Here is a 23,075-nt window from a genome sequence, read left to right as displayed (position 1 = left end):
TACAGGACTAGCTGCGAATAGGGATTCAGGATCAGTGAAACCATCCCAGTCCAACGGTGAAGCTGGGAAGAGAATACCATCTGGAGGGAAGGGTAAAAGAGGCAGAATGAGCAAGAGAAAAATTATAAGGAAGACGTTTCATGCTTATTCTGTGAATTTATTTAAAAGTACAAAAACATCCAAAAGACAACAGTAGAAATATTTGCATATTATGTGTGCTCAATAATTTTTTACTCAATTGGTAACACATGTAAACAGTTTTAACTATTGCAGTTCTTAAGACCTAAACCAACAAATATCATGATTCAATTAGTTTTGTCCTCTGTGTCTAATGTTTTACTACATTACTATGGTTATATAGAAAAAATATACAAAAATTCATATTTTGTGTCTCACTGGAGTCTGTGAGGGACAGAGCGCCTTGTGGAATGTTGTGTGTCTCTGTATCACTCTCTTCCAGTCTGCCCCCCATTGCCTGCTCGAATGAGACTCTCTCCAGTGCCCTTCGCAGTCGGTGCATGTCCAGCTCACCCTGTGGTGAGGAAAAACTGCGGCCAGCCAGTGCAGCACGGGCTAAATCCTTCTGCCTGAGCACACACCCTTCACCATCTAACAGCCAGCCAGCCTAAACATACACACACACATGCACAATTACTACATTTGTGAAACAGCAGCATTTCCCTGTGTGCTACTAGACCATACTTGTTTTAATCAAGTTAATTTTAATACCACAGTTTTTCTTCGCATAAGCGACATCCTTGTGATATTTCATATTGTAATTGGATCATGTTAATACTACATGAAATGATCATGATATTCATGCTACATAATTGGAACAAGTAATTTAAAACTTGTTTAAACTAAATTTAGTATAGCCAATTAAATCACTTTTTGATGAGGAACTTGATATTTTTCTATAAACTATACATAATACCTTCTCTTAAATCTGAGATATTTAAGAGCCACATATTACCTTTTTTCAGTGTATCCTGGTGAGGTCATTGCATTCACATAATAATTATTATGTATATTAATTATGTTGTAATTAATGCTATGCTATACCGAAGTCCAACCCTAACCTTAACCTCAGTAACCAATAGAAAACCTTTTGCGTCAAATGCCAAATGTCCCCTCAAAAAACTGTAATATGTGATATATTTTATATACAAGATACACACCCCCACCATGTTGTTTTGCTTTGTTCTGGTTGGTTTGTACAGCAAACTTGAGTGCACAATAACAATATTTATCATTAGGGGTCAAGCCCCATTAGTTTTCCTATTATTCTTCTTCTTCCGCTCTTAAGTCTATGGCAGCTCATAGAACCGTTCTCAGGAAAGTTATGAAAATTGGCACACCTATAGAGGACAGTCTCAAAATTAACCAGTTTTGGAGTTTCTACCTCAAACCCTCTAGCACCACCAACTGCCCAAATATACACTCACGTTTATTTTAATAACTTTTGAACCGTCAGTCCTAGGAACGAAGTTCCATGGCTCAAGATGATTCGATTGCACCCTATGTCGTCATTTTCCATCAAAATTCAGAAAATTGGCCTGCAGCATCTATAGACTGTATCACCGCAATGCTTTGAGGGATTGTGACAAAACTTGGTATGCATCATCATCATTAGGCCCTGAGATTATCTGCAGTGTTTTGGCACACTGCCCCCTACTGGTCAGGAAATCATGAAAATTGTATCTTTAGATCAAGTGCTACATACTGAGTCAAACGATGCCACATTTTCCTATGTTGGCCATTTTGGATGTCAGACGTTTTACATTTAGTCATAAAATGCTGTATTTTACGAACAACATGGCTTACCTTTACAAAACTTGGTGTGTGTCTTTGGCACACCATGCTTTGAAGGGACTCAAAAAGTTTTGGGACAGTGCAACCTTGAGGTCAAAAATTATAATGCTATTTCCAAAAATGCTAATAGCTATTGACTCCTTTTGCCTACTGTCATGAGACTGTCATGAGAATGATAGATTCCATGGTTCATGCCGAGAACCATGATACCAATTATGTCATGATCGAGTAAACTTTCTGTCCACCATTTAGACCGTTTGTCCGCTTTTCACCAAAATCAAAACACATCATCTGCAGACCATGCTGACAAAAAATTATGGAATGCTAGTTGATTAGTCAAACTGTTCTCGAATAACAAACAAATTTGATGGCGAGCATGCCAAAATGGACTTTAGGCTATATCGCCATAAAGCTTTAGCATATTTGGACCAAACTTTATATATGTCATAGCCATCATGACTTGAGGGTAACTGCTCAGTTTCGAAACAGCACCACCTAGTGTTCACAAGATATGAAAAAAGCACATTTGAGCTTATAACTTCTGAATGCTGTCATAAAATCATGACCATTCTAAAACAACACTTACTTATATTCTAACTTTGCCTCTGTCAGGCTTTCCCCCGGAATTGCTGTAAAAAAATGTCTTCTTCTTCTTCTTCTACTTCTTCTTCTTCTTCTTCTTCTTCTTATTATTATTATTATTATTTGGGGTCACATGCAAAGTTCTGGAACGCTATTGGTTTTGTAAGGATTTTTATTAGTAGAGGTTCAAGTGCAAAGCATTGAAACCCTATTGTTATTGAAGGGATTTTTATTAGGGGTTCAAGCGCAAAGCAGACACCCTATTGTTTTTATAAGGATTTATATTACAACTGACTGTGGAGATCAAACCATAAGGCCTAGAGACTTGAAACTGTGAGGGTTGGTAGCACTCCCCCAGTCTACAATGTCTCGCCCTGATTGGCCAGATGGTGGCACTACAGTGATCAAAACATAATTTTTTACATAAATGACCATAACTTTTGAACCTTTTGTCACAGACTGAAGTGTCTTATATCATTGGAATTATTGGCTAAAGAGAAACAAAATGTATTTCTTGGATTTCATTTCTGCCATTGGTTCATCCGATTGGAACCAAACCAGTGCAGAACAATTCTTTGGAGTCCCATTATCAATAATTATCACCAAAAAAATTTTTACTTTTGATTTAACTTCATGATGGCATGTCCAAATTTTGGAAGTGGGCGTGGTCACATTTACTTAAATGGGTATAACTCGAATGGAATGAGAAATTTTCACCAAAATTGAGAGGGACACTTATGTATGGGCCTAATCTGAGGACACGTGCAAAGAATTATTGAGTATGACCAGTTGGTGGCACTATAACAGGAAAAACCTGAAATTGGCTCTAACAATGGAACCATTGATCATGTTGACTTGGAAATGCTATCAAGTTTGTCATGCATATAAATTGTTTTATATACCAGTTTTTCACACAAACACAAGTAATTCATATGCTTTGATGGAGCTCCTCATTCTGAATAGCTTTGCCTGATGAGCCATTGGAGTCAGTCAAACTGTTCATTAAATAGTTGTGATTAATTAAAAAAAAACAACTTTTTTTGAACTAGTCCTAGGTTTTTCATTCAACCAAAATAAAACCAGTGCAGGACAATTGGCTTCACTCCTTAGATCAATAATTTAAAAAAAAGTGAACTTTTCATTTAGCCTCACGAGGGCACATCAAAAAGTGGGCATGGTCACTTTTATTTAAATGGCTATAACTCTTGAATGGAACGAGATATTTTCACCATAAATGGAACACTTATGTAAGGGCTCAATCTGGAGGACATGTGTAAAACAAATTACTGAGTGTGACCAGTTCGTGGTGCTCTAACAAGACAAACCCTGAAATTGGCACTAAATATGGAACCATTGGTCCAATCAACTTGAAATCTTTGTCTAAGGTCCCATTAGAGTCTATGAGGACAGTTGTGAATCTTGAAAAACATGGCTGTCATTGGCCAATCAATGTTCAGCAGCTTTTAGACAAGTTAATGAAGGCTGATATTTCTTAAAATTGTCTTGCTTTTTCTCTGAATTAGGTGCTTTTAGGATTGCAAAATATCAAGTAATATCTTTTTACGCGTACCCTTAAAGTGCTTGAACCCAAATAATTGCTGCTTGCAGCTATATTATTATTATTATTATTATTATTATTATTATTATTATTATTATTATTATTATTATTATGCTCTAAAACTGATCGTGCAGACTAAACCGTAAAGCCTAGAGAGATCAAGCTTTGAGGGATGGTAGTACTCCCCCAGTCTACACCGGCGCAACGTTTCGTCCTGATTGGCCACATGGTGGTGGTACCGTGATCAAAACTAAATATATTTACAAAAATAGCCATAACTGTTGAACCATTGGACAGAGACTCAAGTGCCTTGTATCACTGGAACCCGTGGGTCAAGATGAACAAAACAATCAATACATCTCTGATTTCATACCTGCAATGAAAAATATTCTCCCATATTGGATTTTTTGCCAATGGTGGCACTAAAGCATTAGTCATAATGTTCCTTAGACCGTCCCCAATCATTGTGACAAACTTTTTACCAGACGGTACTATGGGCTGCCATAGACAACCTAACCATAATAATAATAATAATAATAATAATAATAATAATAATAATAATAATTTATCATGGGCAGCACAATGACACAGCGGGTAGCATTGGTGCCTCACAGACACAAGGTTTCTCTCAAGGTTTCTTCCTCTTAAAACATCTTAGGGAATTTTTCCTTGCCACCGTCGCCACTCAGTGGCTTGCTCAGATGGGATAAATTCACCTTTAATATCTGTATACCATGTTGATATTTCTGTAAAGCTGCTTTGAGACAATGTCTATTGTAAAAAGTGCTATACAAATAAAAATTGAATTGAATTGAATTGAATTAAACCCCTTGGTTACTGCGCACTTCGCACAGTATTATCGTTTGTATAGTTTGTACCAAACATATCATGTGTTTTCCGTTTATGTTTGATTACGATAGTGAATGCATTAGCATGCTAAGCGGTCTTGGTTTCATGTCCTGTTCTCGTTTCATGCTATGATTCCAGTTTCTCGTTTTCCTGTGAAGACCGCGTTTCCTGTGTTTTGTTGAGTTACGTGTACAATAAAGACTTTGATCTGCACCTGCATCAGCTCCAGTCCTGTTCCGTCACAGAATACTGCGCCTCGAACGCGGAAGCAGCAGATCAACATGAGCACCAAGTTGGGCCGAGCGTTCTGGGAAAGGAGTAGGCGCATCGACGAAACACTGGCTCAGATCGATTGCTGGCTAGCACAACGGGGGCTGCTGCAGCAAGCCGGCCCATGCGCAATGTCACCACCAGTGCAATTTCCCATGCCCCCGCTGTCGGAGAGCTATGCCGCGCTGCGCGGGCAACAAAGTTACCCGCACTCCTGGAGCCTCCCATGGCAGGGGAATTATACTACGCCATGCAGCCAGCAAAGCTACTCGAACTCCTGGAGCTTCCCACTGCAGAGGAATTATACTACGCCATGCAGACAGCAAAGCTATCCAAACTCCTGGAGCTTCCCACTTCAGGGGAATTATACAACGCCATGCAGCCAGCAAAGCGACCCGAACTCCTGGAGCCTCCCACTGCAGGGGAATTGCACCACACTGCCCAGCCCAGAACCGAAGGCTGGCCTAGAACTTTTTTTGGGGGGGCAACGATGACAGCAGAGGTCCAGCCTGAGGCCTATGGGGAGGCCTCAGCTGTGGAGCTCCCGCCTGAGGTCAGCATGGCGACCTCAGAGCTGCAGCGTGAGGCCTACGGAGAGGCCTCAGCTGTGGAGCTCCCGCCTGAGGTCAACATGGCGACCTTAGAGCTACAGCTTGAGGCGGTCATATCATGTGTTTTCCGTTTATGTTTGATTACGATAGTGAATGCATTAGCATGCTAAGCGGTCTTGGTTTCATGTCCTGTTCTCGTTTCATGCTATGATTCCAGTTTCTCGTTTTCCTGTGAAGACCGCGTTTCCTGTGTTTTGTTGAGTTACGTGTACAATAAAGACTTTTGATCTGCAACTGCATCCGCTCCAGTCCCGTTCTGTGACACATAAATTTTTCTGAAAATTTCATGTGCAAGTATGGATCTGAGATTCAGTCCTTACACTTTGGATCATCCCACCAGCATATTTTTGTCCTTTATATTGGAGGGAGCAAACAGCCTGTATGATTCACCAGCATATCCCCTTCAACATAAGAGTCCACCAGCTATTTGGGCACATCTAAATTCTATACTGGATTTCATACAAGGAATCCACCCAAAGGTATCCATGATACCCAGAAGTGTGTGGAGGACGGTGTGTGATACAATATGATGCTGATTTGCATCCTGGAAACATCTTTGCCACAGATGAAACCCGTGTGCAAGTGAAATGCATGCACACTGTTGGGCCAAACAGGTTCTTCTGGCCAGATCGTGAGGATGTGCTTTGGTATCCCATTGATGATATGCTGGAACTTATTCCTCCCCAAAGCCTGTGAGATCTGAGCATGTAAAAATCTACAAGAATTTGTGAGCCAAACTAAATGAATAAATGTTCTATGTTTGTGATATTATTATTATCGTTAGCATCTAAATTAGCTAAATTAATTAATTAAATTAATTAGCTGACAAAATGTTCAATTAATTAATGATTCACCGAAACACACTGTTCTTTCAGCACTGTTATAATTTTCAACCCTGTTAAAATGCATTTAGCCATGTTACATGGTGGATTTTTGGGATTACTCTGAGATTAATATGAAATATAAGATCGTGATGAATATAAATGTGTGTAGTTAATGTGGAGTAATCAGAGACTACTGTAATGATCGGCTATGGTGATGTCATGTGGGGTCAGGGGGCGTGGTCACCGCTCCGCTCTCTCTCTCTGTGACCTTGACATTGTGTGTGGACACGCAGTCTCATGTAAGGTACCATTTTTGGGATGTTTCACTCGGTTAATCCTCTCTAATGACTGGCCTGTAACCATGCATAAGCCTATGGTATCCTGCAATGAAATAAACGGAGAACAGCACTTTCACTTTATGTCCGGCTGAGTTATATTAACTTTCCTGAGCAACCCGTGAGGATCTAGCCGGATCCTTACACTGTTTACATGGACAGCAATAATCTAATTATTGACCTTATTCTGAATAAGACAATATTGTGAAAAAGGTATTTACAGAATTTAATTTCATGTTTCCACTTTACATGTTATAGAACATAGATAGATTAACGGCACACGTCATTACATTACCATGCCATGCCGTCTGATATTCCCTCTAGAATTTCACGTATCAACATACAGTTCATCTTCATTAGGGTACCATATACAGTTTTGGGTATTGCATTTTTAATTTTCCAAAAGCTTCAAGTGCAGTTAATTATTTGGTATAATATACATGCAAATAGACGACTGCTTGGAGCCGTGGGCTACGTCCGAATCCACATACTTACCTACTATATAGTAGCTGCAATACGTGTTTGCTTACTATATAGCAGGTAAGTATGCGGTTTTGGATGCAGCCATGCTCTGTTGTTTGCCGTCAAGCGATTGACCAAACGGGATATCAAAGGTAAAGCAAAATGTATGCAAACAGAAACAGGGCCGGGTCAAAACCAGAAAGAGCAGCCACAATATCAGGCTTGGTAATGCCCTCCCCCCCACACACACGCACAAAAGGGCTGAATCAAGGTGTTACAGCCATTTTGCCATTTTATTGTGGAGTTGGAATTTGGGGTTGTTTTGATCTGTTTGTTTGGAGATTGTGTTGTGTTTTGTGAGGTTTGGTGGTGTGTTTGCTCCTGGGTCATGGGTCACGTGTGGTGTGGGAGGTGTATATGACGTGGGTTAACCTTCTGAAACAGGCGGACGGAAATGGAGAGCTGGGAAGCACACCTTTTTTGATCACACTCCTGCACGCCAACACATAACAAGTACTTTTACGTTAAATTCGATAGTAAGGTTTAAGTTCAACAAGTTTTCATTCATCATTTGTTTCTGTCAAGAGAATTAAAGGACTTTTTATCTAAGTATTCGAGAGAGTGGGTTAATCCAACCCTGGTTCCCCCGTTTCCCCTGCATCGAACAAATCGGCAACACACAAGGAGTGCTACTCCTCCTAGGCCTCCCTCTGGGCCTCCCTCTCCCCGGCACTGTCCCTCTGGCCCGTACCACTCCCACACTATGAGGTGCTCCAGCCGGCTACTCCTGTGACGGAAGTTCAAGATGGATTTGACCAGGTAGGCTGGCTGGCCCTTTATGTCGAGAGCAAGCGTTGGGTTGTCAGGTGGTAAATCAATGGCCAAAGGGCCTGGTACAACTGGTTTCAGATAAGATGGGCTATGTGACAGTGGCATGGAAGTTCAAGCTTATATGTTACGTCATTTAATTGTCTGCAAATCCTGAAGGGACTGACGTATCTGGGACTGAGTTCCATAAATCTGTCCCAAACACGGGAAGTAAATTGTGGTCCCCAGTCACTCACAATGTCCTTGGGGATCCCAAAGTTACGAAACACATGACTGTAAAGGAGCTCTGCAGTAGTGAAAGGTGAGGGAAGACTTGGGAATGGGATTAGGCATTAGGGACTTGTTCAATGTTCACCATGATCTTAGTGTTATCTTGGGAGTCTGGCAGGTCAATCAGGAAGTCTATCACAAGGTGGGACCAGGGTTGTTGAGGCATCAGCAATGGCATGAGTTTACTGGCCAGTAGAGTTCGAGGCATTTTGGTTCGGGCACAGGTAGAACATGAGGATATGACTCGATGAACGTCTGCCAACATATGCGGCCACCAATACTTGTCCCGCAACAAATGATATGTGCACTTGGTTCCTGGGTGGCTGGTAGCAACCGCAGTATGAGCCCAGGTGATGAGTCTGGTTCTCAGGGGAATTAGGACAAAAAGCTTTTTCAGGGGGAATAACAGAGGGAATTGCTCTCTACGTATACTGTCAATAACCCAATCCAGCTCCCACTCAATCGAGCCCACAACTCAGGGGGGAATGAGCTCTTCATGATCATGATCTTCATGTTCTGCAACATGGATTTGGGACAACTCATCAACTTTGGTATTCCTTAAGCCTGGATGATATGACAGGGTGAAATGAAAAATGTGCAAAAAACAGGGACCAGCATGCTTGCCGTGGATTCGGATCCTTGACAAAGTGATGTTCAAGATTTTTATGGTTGGTGTAGATGATAAATGGGTGTCTGGGCCCCTCCAGCCAGTACCGCCATTCTTCTAATGCCAGCTTAACGGCCACCTGTTCTCACTTTCCAACAATGTAATTCCATTCTGCTGAGGACATTTTTTGGGAAAAAAAAGCAACACGGTGGAACTTGGGCTTATCCCTGAACCATTCCGAGAGAATTGTCCCTACCCCTGCCTCAGAGGCATCTACCTCCAACCTAAAGGGTTTGGATGGGTCTGGTTGCTTGAGAAATTGGGCAGAGGTGAAAGCAGTCTTAAGCTGGGTCAGAGCCTGTACTGCTGCAGGATTCCACACCAGCTGTTTGGGGCCTCCATGTAACAGCGACATTAGGGGGTGAGCAATGGTCTGAAGCCCTGAATGAGGCATCAATAAAAGTTGGAAAAGCCCAGAAAGCACTGTAGATCTTTGATCGTTCGAGGCATAGGCCAGTCCACTACAGTAGCGGGCTTCGACTGGTCCATGGACACTCCACTGGGGCCAAGGATGTAACCCAAAAATGATATGGTGCATTGGTGCAACTCGCAATTCTCCCCCTTCCTGTATAGTTGATTTTGTAGGAGGCACTGGAGGACCTGGCAGACATGGATAATATATCTCAGTGTATGGGGAGTATATGTCAATGATATGCTGGGGAAATGTGTAATCATCTATACCTCTCAGGACATCATTTATCAGACACTGGAATTCCAAGGCAGTAGAGAGCCCATATGGCATGATGATACTCATAGTGGCCAGAGGTGCTGCTAAAGGTGGTTTTCCATTCGTCCCCCTCACGAATACACACCAAATTATATACACTTCGGAGATCCAGATTAGTAACAAAAAAAAACTGCGTGGAGCAGAGCTGTTCAAGTGTGGCTGAAACTAAGGGCAACATTTCACAGAACATTGGTTGAATCCTTGATAGTCAATACAGGGTCTGAGCCCTCCTCCTCTTTTGTCGACAGGGTAAAACCTAGCTAATGCAGGGGATGTGAAAGGCCTGATATACCTCTGCTGGTGCGCCTCCTGAATATACTCCTCCATAGCCCTCTGTTCAGCTATTGATAATGGGTAGATTCAGTTGGGGGGGGGGGTTGGTTCCAGGAAGTAGCTCAATGGCACAGTCATAGGGCCAATGTGGTGGTAGCCCACTGGCCCTGGTTTTGCTGAAGACCTCACTCAGCTGCCAGTTTCTGGGGGAAGGGTGGATGAGCTGTGACTTTTGGGGCTTTCTATAGACATGGAGGTGATGGTAAGCTCTGGGAAGTTGAGACAGTGGTTCTGACAGTAGGAAGTCCAGCAAGTGAGTTGCCTTTTGGACCAGGAGATTTGAGGATTGTGACGCTCCATCCATGGGAGGCCTAGGATCACTGGATGTTTTGTGGAAGATGTGACCAGCAAAGTGTTCAGTTCATGATGAAGGGCTCTGACCCTCAGGGGAAGGGGCCATGTGCTGCGAGTGATGGTACCTTCCCCAATGGGTCCTTCATCAATGGCCTGAATCTTAATGGGGTGTGACAAGGGTTGAATAGGGAGTTTGAGATGATTTACTGTCTCCTGATCATTGAAGTTCCCGGACACTCCCAAATCAATCATTGTTATTAATACAAAGAGTGGACCTGAGTAATTTATCACAACCCGGCAAGGTAAAAGCTTGGCATGATAGGGACTGGAAGGGACTCACCAGATATGAGCATTACCACTCATGACTGAGGTGGTATTGGAGCAAAGGGGGCACTCCCCAATGAGATGTCCAGTTGGCCACAGTAAAAACAGTGATGTTCCCATCACCATTTCTCTGTCTTTGCTTCGCTGAACCACACACACCCAAGTTGCATGTTCTCTGTGGGAATGTTGGCACTCTGAGAACCATACTCCAAGTGGGGTGGAGGTCGGTTATGGAGCAGATGGTCAACACTAATGTCCATGATAATGAGAGAGTCGGGTGTGAGCTGCTCCAAAATATAAAGAACACTGCAACAAGAAACCTTTACATTGAGAGGTATCACCTAAGAATTTCTCTGGCATTGGAGGAACTGTCTTATAAATGGGTATGCTTTATATGGTGGGCAGTTGGGTTGAAGCAATGGTTTGGGAGTAGAGGTTCACCTTTGTGTCGAGCTCTGTGAGCTGCGAGCTGGTTGCACATTAACTGCCCGTGAACTATAATGGCTTGATCCAGATCCAGATCCTTAACTGCATCCATTAAAGGTGAAGTATTCCATCATGTACGGGGATTGGAGACAGATTCAAATGCAGGTAAGGCAGTTTATTTTAAAGTTCCAGCAAAATAATCCAAAACAGTAATGGGAACAGCCAGACGATTCACAAACAGGATATTAGAGGTAAGGCAAAATGCACGAAAACAGAAACAGGGTAAGGGTCAAAACTAGAAAGAGCAGACACAATATCAGATATGGTAACTACACAGACAACTACACAGGCAACTGAGCATATTCTTCGCAAAGTTTTGGTGACTGAAAATCTCTTTTTAAAGTGTGCATGTGAGTGTAAGTGTAATATGTATCAGGTGTGCACAATCAGAAGTCTGGTGACTCGAAGTGAGCGAAGCAGTGTGTGTGTGTTATGGGAAGTTTAGTCTGTAGCGGCCATGTTTGTAGGATGTTATGGATGTTGGGAACTGGAGTCTGAGCTGTTGGTTGACCTGGCAAAATCAAAACATTTAAAATATTTTTTCTTAAAATGGTCAGGCACAAAGGGCACCCATTCCTGACAATGGCCCATATGCCACATCCTTTCACTTTCTTCCACTTTTTTTCTCACCTTCTCAGACTCTTCCTCCATTGACGAGGTGATGTTTTCTTTCCATGATGTGTCCCAGCGTGTGAGACTATGGCTGTGTTGAGGCTGCACTCTCTCCAGGCTGTGAGGAAGTGATGCAGCATCCATGCCTAGAGAGAGGCACTCAGCTGGAGGAGAGTAGGAGGGAAACACACCCCTCTCACTGCCCAGAGAGCACCTCGTTAGTGTGTACTGTTCCTGCACGTATGATGTCTGCTCCATCCGCCAGCGTGCATCACTTGCAGCGTTGTCATCAGTGGCTTGTAATCAAACAAAAAAAGTCACTAGGTTAACTAGGAATTCACTAATAGAAAGAATAGTGTATTTTAAAGACATGCTTCCTTTTTAAGACTCTGACAATCTGTAATGAAGCAACCTGGAAACAAATGAAGCGGTACTGGTGTGGGTGGCATTGATCTGTGTGTTATTTGGGTTGGTGGTGCCTCTTTGGAATTAATTTTATGTTAATGTCAATGTTCTGGGTGTTTTTGTGTTTCTAGATTTGATGATTTGATGGTTTTGGCCTCTAAGAGAGTGAATTACTGGAGTAAAATTAACTGTAATTTCATGAATGTAGATATTTACGTGTACATGTGCAAGCAGTGACCACAGAATATATGACCATATGACCACATAACATTTGTAGTGTGAACGCAAGTGTCTCAGTGTATCCCTGACAGCAACAAAGGATCACCTAATCTACTGCATCATTGCCCTAAAAAAAAAACAAAAAACAAAAAATATATATAATCATTGAGAAACTGCTTAGAAATCACACTGAACTGTGGCGTTCTCCATAGATATAAATACCTAGATCAGGGGTGTTAAAATCATATTGGAATGAGACCCGGATCAGAAAAAATATCTCCTTGTGTGGGTCGAATTACATTTTGTTAAACGTTAGTGTGCAGACAATTACATTATTATTAACCATACAATACAATATAATTTACAAGAAAACTAGGAAATTTGATGTCATGTGCATCTCTCATCAATGAAGAAAGCAATGAATGACTTTCAGTTGATGGTTCAAATCTCTTGCAAATTGCCCAATTCTCTCAGCCACAGTATTTCTTGAAAAGCTAATGTTGGCAAAAGCCTGTCTCTTCTCAGGACACACAAGCACTACTGACTTTACCATACACTTCTTAATAAATTCTCCCTCTGAAAACAGCTTTGATGCCACAGTGATTTCATTGGCAATCAAATAGCGAGCCTTTACGGCTGTATCAGTGCCTGCTCCTTTGGTAAACAGTGATTGCTGTTTTTTAAAAGCTGATGCTAGCTCATTTACTTTTTCCGTCCTAAGCTGTCCAGTGTACTTACCATATTTATCCGCATTCATATCATAGTGTCACGTTCTTACATAATGGAGTTGAGGAACGGATGCAAATGCAGATAAGAGTTTTTATTAACGGAGATATGGGCAGACAAATCCAAATCTGTAATCCAAAGCGTGGTCCAAAAGCATGCAAAAGGTCAGGTGATCAGCAAACAGACATAAATAGGGCGAGGCTACAAGCAGACTCGAGAAACGAGAAACGAGGCCAGTGAATATGAAATGACATGAGAAACAAAGAACAATCGCTTTGTAATGAGATAAACTCAATACTATGCAAAGTGCACAGAGACACGAAAGGTTTAAATGACAAACGTAATCATGGTTTAACATGGACAGCTGAAAACACTGATGACACACATTCGGAAAACAACCAATGACTAAACAGGGATGGAGACAGAACATAACCATAACAAAAGCACGTGTCGATCGTAAACAAAGTCACTGTCATTGAAGATCAAAAAGTGTGCGTTCTCTGCAATACTGCAGCGCTGACTCAAGGGGAAATTGTGACAGAACCCCCAACCAAGGGCGCTCCGGGAGAGAAAACACTCCTCTCCCCTGGTGGTCTTGGCCCTTTGGGCAAAATGTCTGAACCAGGAGACTGAGCGGCGTCCTAAGAGGAGCTGGAAGGCAAAGCGACGACCTCAGTGAAGCAGGAAGGCAGAGCGACATCCTCAGTGGAGCAGGAAGGCAGAGAGAGATGTCCTCAGTGGAGCAGGAAGGCAGAGCGATGTCCTCAGCGGAGCAGGAAGGCAGAGCGACATCCTCATAGAACCTTGGCGTACTGGCATCCACGGTAGAGTAGGGAAGCAAAACGGAGCTCTTGGCTGCACCGGGAGGTGGAGAAACTTCCTCAGTAGAACAGGGTGGCTGAGTGGCATCCTCAGCTGTATAGGGATGCTGAGTGGTGTTCTCAGTCATGCAGAGAGTCTGAGCTTCGTTCTCCATCAAATTTGCAGGCTGACCTTGGTTGGCTGTGTCATCAGTCTCAGGCATGAGGAGAACTCGGTTGATCATGTCATCAGTCTCCGGCATGAGGAGAACTTGGTTGTCCTTGTCAGCAGACTTGGGCATGAGCAGAACTCGGTTGTCCTTGTCAGCAGACTCGGGAGTGAGCAGAACTTGGTTGTCCATGTCAGCAGACTCGGGTGTGATCAGAACTTGGTTGTTCATGATGTTGGCTTCAGGCGTGAGCAGGACCTGGTTGGTCGTGGTGTCAGTTTCAGGCATGAGGGGCACTTGGGTGGTCGTGTCAACAGACTCTGGCATGAGCATAACTTGGTAGGTCATGATGTCGGTTTCAGACTGGAACGTGACATGGTAGGTCACCTCGTCGACCTCGGACAGGAACTTGGCTTGGGTTGGTCGTCTCTTCGACCTCAGACAGGGACTTGGCTTGAGAGGTCACCTCTTCGACCTCGGAGAGGAACTGGGCTTGATAGGTCGTCTATTCGACCTCAGACAGGAACTTGGCTTGACAGGCTGCCTCTTCGACCTCGGACAGGAACTTGGCTTGAGAGATCGTCTCTTCGACCTCAGACAGGAACTTGGCTTGAGCAGAGCTTGGGTTGGCCATCTCTTCGACCTCGAACAGGAACTTGGCTTGAGAGGTCGCCTCTTCGACCTCGGACAGGAACTGGGCTTGAGAGGTCGTCACTATGTTGACCTCCGGCTGGAGCTCGGCAGGTGAGACCACCTCGTAGGTCTCGAGCTGGAGCTCTGGAACCGAGGTCGCCACGTTGACCTCCAGCTGGAGCTCAGCAGGTGCTCTCTTGTGGAGCCGTTTGTGAGTACACGAGCTGATCTTGAAATATCCCCGAGAGCAGAAATTTGATCCATGGATCCCAAGTTTCCTGCATGTGGGACACTGTAGCTGGGCCTCTTGACTGCAGGCCTCAGTCTTGCAGGTCGTCGTCACCTCCACCACTGCCCTGTCGGCCGGGGCCTGAAGCTGAGCTGTGGAGGCTGCCCTGTCAATCCAATCATAATTGGTGTGGAATGGCAGGTCAGGCTTGTTCCTCACAGTGACTCCCCTCAAAAGATGATCCAGGTTGTTGCTCTGCACTGGATGCCCAAACTCCTTCAAGAATAGTTCCGCAAACTGATTTACATTATTGAGAGCACTGGACCCCGTACTGGCCAGATGCTCCACCCAGTTTTTCTTTTTTTGGACATATTCAAGATCACAAGCAGCTTGCTACACAAGCATCTGTTCCAAATGGCTATCATCAATAATGTGCTTCAGATTTTGGCGCTGCTTTATAATGCACGTGTGTTAGGTGTACCATGTTGTAATAACAACCCAAATAAATGTGCAATGAGTTCCGCTTTAAAAGAAAAATAAATATTGTAGCAAAAATAATGTATTTATTTATTATTATTTTGTATTATTCTTCAAATCATCCTGTGGGTCAGATGTATGACACCCCTGACCTAGATGCTGCATTGGCTTTGCTGCAATGTGGTTAGTAACCTGGCAACCAGACATACTTTCAAAAGTAGGTATTCTATTTCCATGTTTATCAAAATTGTTGGTATATGTATGTATATGCATAGTGTGGACTCTGTACTTCTTGACATCATGTACTTTGAAATAAAGTGTAATGCCTGCATAGTCCTTTATAGTGCCTCAACCCCATGCAGGTAATCAGCGGAGACACTTGGCACCTGTGCACGCTACTATTTAAACCCCAGGGTTTTGTTAGTTGCCATGCGGACATAACATATATGGCATGTCGCAGAGTATCTCTGTGAGTTATTATTTGGTGTATTTTGAGAGTTTGAAGCTCTATTGTGGTTCAGGACCAGTGTTAGGCTCCTCAACATTTTTATAGCAATTAAGTACATATATACAGTATCTCACAAAAGTGAGTACGCCCCTCACATTTTTGTAAATATTTGATTACATCTTTTCATGTGACAACATTGAAGAAATGACACTTTGCTACAATGCAAAGTAGTGAGTGTACAGCTTGTGTAACAGTGTAAATTTGCTGTCCCCTCAAAATAACTCAACACACAGCCATTAATGTCTAAACCGCTGGCAACAAAAGTGAGTACACCCCTAAGTGAAAATGTCCAAATTGGGCCCAAAGTGTCAATATTTTTTCTGGCCACCATTACTTTCCAGCACTGCCTTAACCCTCTTGGGCATGGAGTTCATCAGAGCTTCACAGGTTGCCACTAGAGTCCTCTTCCACTCCGCCATGACGACATCACGGAGCTGGTGGATGTTAGAGACCTTGTGCTCTTCCACCTTCCATTTGAGGATGCCCCACAAATGCTCAATAGGGTTTAGTCCATCACCTTCTCCCTCAGCTTCTTTAGCAAGGCAGTGGTCGTCTTGGAGGTGTGTTTGGGGTTGTTATCATGCTGGAATACTGCCCTGCGGCCCAGTCTCTGAAGGGAGGGGATCATGTTCTGCTTCAGTATGTCACAGTACATGTTGGCATTCATGGTTCCCTCAATGAACTGTAGCTCCCCAGTGCCGGCAGCACTCATGTAGCCCCAGACCATGACACTCCCACCACCATGCTTGACAGTAGGCAAGACACACTTGTCTTTGTATTCCTCACCTGGTTGCCGCCACACACGCTTGACACCATCTGAACCAAATAAGTTTATCTTGGTCTCATCAGACCACAGGACATGGCTCCAGTAATCCATGTCCTTAGTCTGCTTGTCTTCAGCAAACTGTTTGCGGGCTTTCTTGTGCATCATCTTTAGAAGAGGCTTCCTTCTGGGACGACAGCCATGAAGACCAATTTCATGCAGTGTGCGGCGTATGGTCTGAGCACTGACAGGCTGACCACCCACTCCTTCAACCTCTGCAGCAATGCTGGCAGCACTCATATGTCTATTTCCCAAAGACAACCTCTGGACATGACGCTGAGCATGTGCACTCAACTTCTTTGGTCGACCATGGAGAGGCCTGTTCTGAGTGGAACTTGTCCTGTTAAACTGCTGTACGGTCTTGGCCACCATGCTGCAGCTCAGTGTCAGGGTCTTGGCAATCTTCTTATAGCCTAGGCCATCTTTATGTAGAGCAACAATTCTTTTTTTCAGATCCTCAGAGTATTCTTTGCCATGAGGTGCCATGTTGAACTTCCAGTGACCAGTATGACCAGTATGGGGGGGCACTTGAGCTCCTTGGTTCATGCCCTGCTGGTGACAACATTAGACGAGGTCAAGTATCACTCAGCAGGTGCTCCCTTTTTGCCCCAGATCCACATTTGTCTTTTTTATTTTCCCTTTTTCCCATCCCGGCTCGGTACAGTTTCCATAATTGTACTGGGCCATCCCCGTAACACAAGGTCATTACTAGAAGTCTTAGATTGCTGTGTATGGTTATTTCACTCCTAAGTGATAAAAGATTCTGTGTACAAAGGAACAAACAGCACACATGGGGGAAAATACTTTTTATTGTGTTGTTCCAAAAATAAGTTGTATTGAATCAAGTACTGTAGTCTTTAATTTAAATTTGAGTAGCTTTATCCAGGGATTGCCAGTGTGAACTAAATAAAATCAGCTCTCATCCTAAACATACAATTAAAACTTGACAAATATGATCTATTATATTATATTACAATATAATATTAATATCATAGGGCGCACGGTGTCTTAGTGGTTAGCACGTTCGCCTCACACCTCCAGGGTCTGGGGTTTGAGTCCCATCGGGGCCACGTGTGTGCGGAGTTTGCATGTTCTCCCCGTGCTGTGGGGGTTTCCTCCGGGTACTCTGGTTTCCTCCCCCAGACCAAAGGCATGCATGGTAGGCTGATTGGCGTGTCTAAAGTGTCCATAGTGTATGAATGGGTGTGTGAGTGTGTATGTGATTGTGCCCTGCGATGGATTGGCACCCTGTCCAGGGTGTACCCTGCCTTGTGCCCGATGCTCCCTGGGATAGACTCCAGGTTCCCCATGACCCTGAAAAGGAGTAAGTGGTAGAAGATGGATGGATGGATTATTATTATTGTGTTTTATTTTGCTATCTCTTCTTCATTTATAAGTTTCACTTGCAGAATCCAAAATGCCAGGTGAAAATGGCTACACATTCTGGCTGTCCATGTGTGATCAGATCACTTCGATGGAAGATAATACCATGTATGAACAGGCCCTACTGTATATGGGAAGTGAAGGCCTCTTATTTACATTAAACAGTATTATTTGGTTGAATTCGGAGTTCGATGGAGTAAGAAGCGTACTTGGAGTCTCCTGCTGATTTCGATTAAAATTGTAATTAACTAGCACTTTTTGGTCATATAATATATTTTGACTTATTCTACTTCTTTTCCTTGTTTGCACTTTTAACTTTGTGGCTCTCTGGAAAGAACACGAAAACCCGTGGTAGCATTCAGACACAACTGAGGGCTAGGGTGCGCGCCGCGAGCGAGCCCCCTTCTCCCTCTGAATCCGCATCCACATCGTCGAGCGGTGACCATGACTTCGCCACACTCAAGCTTGAGTTGTTGGCTTCACTGAGGAAGGAGATTGCCGATATTTTTAAAAAGGAGTTCCAGGAGATTCTCAGGGATGCACTGTCTACTATCCAGCTTGACCTGCAGGCTGTGAAAACACAGCAGGCTAGTGATAAAGTCGCTACCGAGGCTACCATATCAACACTGAAAGCTACTGTTGTGGAAATGGAGCATGCGCTCTCCGGTTGCACCGATGACATAGCTCATATGAAGAATACTATCGAGTCTCTCACTGCGACCGTGACTCAATTACAGAATAAATGTGGGGATTTGGAGTCGAGGTCACGGCGCAATAATGTTAGGATAGTGGGAGTTCCAGAGGGCCCTGACACATCTACAACTGCTGCTGTAGCGGCCTTGTTAAAAGAGGCATTTGGTCTGGAGAAGGAGCCGGTTTTGGACCGGTCCCACCGGACCCTTCAGCCGAAGCCCAAGCCTGGTGAACGACCACAAGCTATTGTGTGCAGATTCCACTATTACAGTGACTGTGTTGACATTTTACGCCGTGCGAGAGAGATCCAGCGGATTAAGGTGGGGGATTTGACCATCTCCGTTTTCCCTGACTACACAGCCAAGACAGCCCGGGCCCAGGCCGCATTTAATGAGGTTCGGCGTCAACTCTGTGGTATTGAGGGCGCTCGCTATGGAATACTTCACCCAGCTCGGCTTTGCATTACATATAACGGTGTCCAGAAGGACTTTATTTCAGCAGAGGAAGCAGGAGACTATGTTAAACTCTTGATATCGGGGTGAACTGCATCACCTATATAGTGGAGAATTTCTTTACTTTTCTTTTATTATTTTTTTGCACTTGGTCTTCCAGCTCTACAGAATTTGGATTCTTATTGAAGATACTGTCATTGCATTACTTCATCTAGATTTTGTGGACTCACTCCTCTTAAATATACTTCTGTATTAATGTGTTTCTCTGTTTTGTTGCTCTGACTGGGTTAGAGTTTCAGTTTATTTAATTGTATTAGTGTTATTTCCACTGTATTTCCACTGTCAACTGTACGTGCTACACTGTTATATTTTTTTGTTACAAGTCTTTAAAAGGTAAGAACATTATATTTGTTAATGTGCGCAGACTATTTATCAGATTTGAAGTCAGTAGGGGACTTTTCTCTTGCTGGAATTTTTTTGTTTAGGTAATTTTGTTTGTTAGTTCAGCTTACTCTTTGAGTTGTTTTCACATTGTGGACAACTCTTGGTGGGAAACACTGCTGTCTCCCTTGTTTTATGGAGACTTTGGGTGTGTGTTGGGGGGGGGGGGGGGGGGGGGGGTTGTTGTCCCACTTCGGCTCTAATTGGCTATTTATATTCCTCTTACTTTATTTAAATGGTTAGTAGTAATACGGATTCCAGCAAAGCTGGGACAGGCACGCCTTTAAGATTTATTAGTTGGAACGTCAGAGGTATGGGTAATCCTGTCAAGAGATCTAAGGTTTTTACACATTTGAAACATTTAAACTCCAATATAGTATTTTTACAGGAGATGCACCTAAGTATTAAAGATCATCAAAGGTTACACTGCCCTTGGGTGAGTCAAGTCTTCCACTCGAACTTTAATTCAAAAGCAAGAGGAGGTCGCTGTTTTAATTGACAAAAGGTTACAGTTTTCGTCCACTACCGTTATCGCTGATGCAAATGGTAGATATATTATAGTTGCTGGTACTCTAATGCAAAGTCAGGTGTTGTTGGTAAATGTATACACTCCAAACTTTGATGATGTGGAATTTGCTAATAGATTGTTGAGCAATCTCCCTTTCTTAAATACTCACCTGATGATTTTCGGTGGAGATTTAAACTGTGTAACTGACCCAAACTTAGATCAGTCTAATCCCCGTACTCTGAATCAATCTGCAATGTCTAAAACATTTTCCGATTTTATGTGTCAGAATGGTCTCGTTGATCCCTGGAGATCCCGTAACCCCTTTCTTAAAAAGTTTTCTTTCTTCTCCCAGGTGCATCATTCCTATTCGAGGATTGATTATTTTTTTATAGACAGCACTCTTGATTCTTGTGTAGTTTCTTTTGACTATTTGGTTATTGTAATTTCTGACCATGCGCCTCTATAATTAGATATTCATCTTTCTATTTATAAACGCAGCCCACCGCCTTGGAGATTTAATGCTCTTCTTTTAGCAGACAGTGAATTCTGTGAGTTCATTTCTACTTCTATTGATGTCTTTCTTTTCTTCAATCAGAATGACTCCACCTCTTATTCATTGTTATGGGAGACACTTAAATCCTATATCAGAGGGCAGATTATTTCTTATTCTGCTCTCTGTAATAAAAAACGCACTGCTAGGGTTAATGAACTTACATCTGTGATCAGTAACCTCGATCAAAGATGTGCATTGAACCCCTCTCCAGAACTTCTTAAACAGCGTCTTGACTTGCAGGCAGAATTTAATCTTATTTGGACTAAAGAGGCGGAACGCTTATTGTTACATACTCGTGGTTCATATTATGAACATGGCAATAAGCCGAGTCGTTTACTGGCACATCAGCTACGGCGACAGGCCTCTTCCCGTCTCATACCTAGTGTAAAAACACTTATAATATTGTCACTACAGATCCCATGGAAATTAATGCTACTTTTAAATCGTTTTACTCTTCGCTGTATAAGTCTGAATTTCCAACAGACAATACTAAAGTGAATGCATTTCTTCAAAATCTTTGTAACCTTGTTATTGATTCGAATACTGCTGTGCAACTGGACTCCCCACTCTCTCTTGAAGAAATTTTAATTTGAGTTAAAACTATGCAATCTAACAAAGCTCCTGGCCCGGATGGGTTTCCAATTGAATTTTTTAAAACGTTTATTGGAAAACTAGCTCCATTGCTTTTGGCTATGTTCAACGAATCTTTGGAATGTGGGTCTTTGCCTCCAACATTGACACAAGCCACGATAGCTCTGCTTCTTAAGGAGGGTAAGGATCCATCCTCCTGCGGTTCTTATAGACCGCTGTCTCTGCTTAATGCAGATGTAAAGGTGTTGGCGAAAGTAATGGCATCTCGTTTAGAGAATGTACTCCCTTATATTATATCTGAAGAGCGGAACGGTTTTATAAAGGGACGTTAATTGTTTTTTAATACACATACACTCTTTAATATAATTTATTCAAAGCATTCGTCTGTGCTCCCTGAGATTGTGATTTCATTAGATGCTGAAAAAGCATTTGATAGGGTTGAATGGGGGTATTTGTTTGCAGTCTTGAGGAAGTTCGAATTTGGGGATAAGTTTATTTCTTGGATTAGCCTCCTTTACTCATCCCCTAATGCCAGGGTTCAGACAAACGATATTTATTTGGATTATTTTGCTCTCGGGCGAGGGTGTCGTCAAGGTTGTCCTTTATCCCCTCTGCTTTTTGCTATCGCTATCGAGTCGCTGTCTATTGCACTAAAATCTTCTCCCTTGTTTAAAGGAATAGTTTGATACGGTGTAGAATACAAATTGTCGCTATATGCTGATGATTTGTTATTGTATGTAACCGATCCTATTGCATCTATGCCAGTTGTCTTGGGTGTTCTGGAGTCCTTCTGTGTTGTCTCTGATGAAAAATTTTATATAGATAAAAGCGACTGTTTTCCAGTCAATTCTGCAGCATTTTCTCTTCAACAGTCAGATTTACCATTTCGATTTAGTCAGTCAGGTTTTAAATACCTAGGTATCATCGTGACACGTTCTTTATCTAATCTTTTATCAGCTAACTTCACTCCCCTTATCTCAAAGGTTAAATCTAACATTCAGAGTTGGGGTAACTTACCCCTTTCTCTAATTGGCAGGATCAATGTCGTCAAAATGAATATATTACCGAAGTTTCTCTTCTTGTCCCAGCAAGTGCCTCTTTCTCTTCCAAAATCATTCTTCGATTCATTGGATAAGAAAATTAGTACATTTATTTGGGGAGGGAAGCCACCAAGGCTTAGTAAATCTTTATTGCAGAAATGTAGACTTAGTGGAGGACTTGCATCACCCAATTTTCAATTCTATTACTGGGCTGCGCACATTCATAAACTTTGCTACTGGGTTAAATCTCCTGGATCTTCTTGGTCTAAATTGGAACTATTTTCTTGTAGGGAATCCTCTTTACCTGCTTTGCTTTACTCCTCTTTACCTACAAAACTCTCCCTATATACTTATAATCTAGTTGTCCTCAACACACTTATGACTTGGTATCAATTTAGACAGCGCTTTAAATTTGTAGGTGCATCCTGTTTGGGTCAACAACCATCTATTTCCTCCATTGTGTTTGGACTCCACATTTTCAGTATGGTATGACAAGGGTATTAAACAAGTTAGAAATTTGTATGCCGATGGTGTGTTTGATAGCTTTTCCAATCTGGCATCCACTTATGACCTCCCTGTG

General features: G+C 42.7%; 1 protein-coding gene across 1 annotated transcript in view; it reads right to left on the bottom strand.

Annotated features, from left to right (window-relative positions):
- Positions 1-23,075, bottom strand: part of vwa5b2 (von Willebrand factor A domain containing 5B2) — a 149,928-nt gene that overhangs the window by 17,689 nt on the left and 109,164 nt on the right. Inside the window, exons 14-16 of the mRNA XM_017496114.3 lie at positions 11,863-12,140; positions 397-625; positions 4-80 (exon numbers count right to left, since the gene is read on the bottom strand). Coding sequence (XP_017351603.1) covers positions 4-80; positions 397-625; positions 11,863-12,140 — 584 coding nt within the window. The remainder of the gene's footprint in view (positions 1-3; positions 81-396; positions 626-11,862; positions 12,141-23,075) is intronic.

The sequence above is a fragment of the Ictalurus punctatus genome, chromosome 20, assembly GCF_001660625.3.
Source record: "Ictalurus punctatus breed USDA103 chromosome 20, Coco_2.0, whole genome shotgun sequence".
NCBI lineage: Eukaryota > Metazoa > Chordata > Actinopteri > Siluriformes > Ictaluridae > Ictalurus > Ictalurus punctatus.
This window is presented reverse-complemented; position numbering and strand designations above follow the sequence as displayed.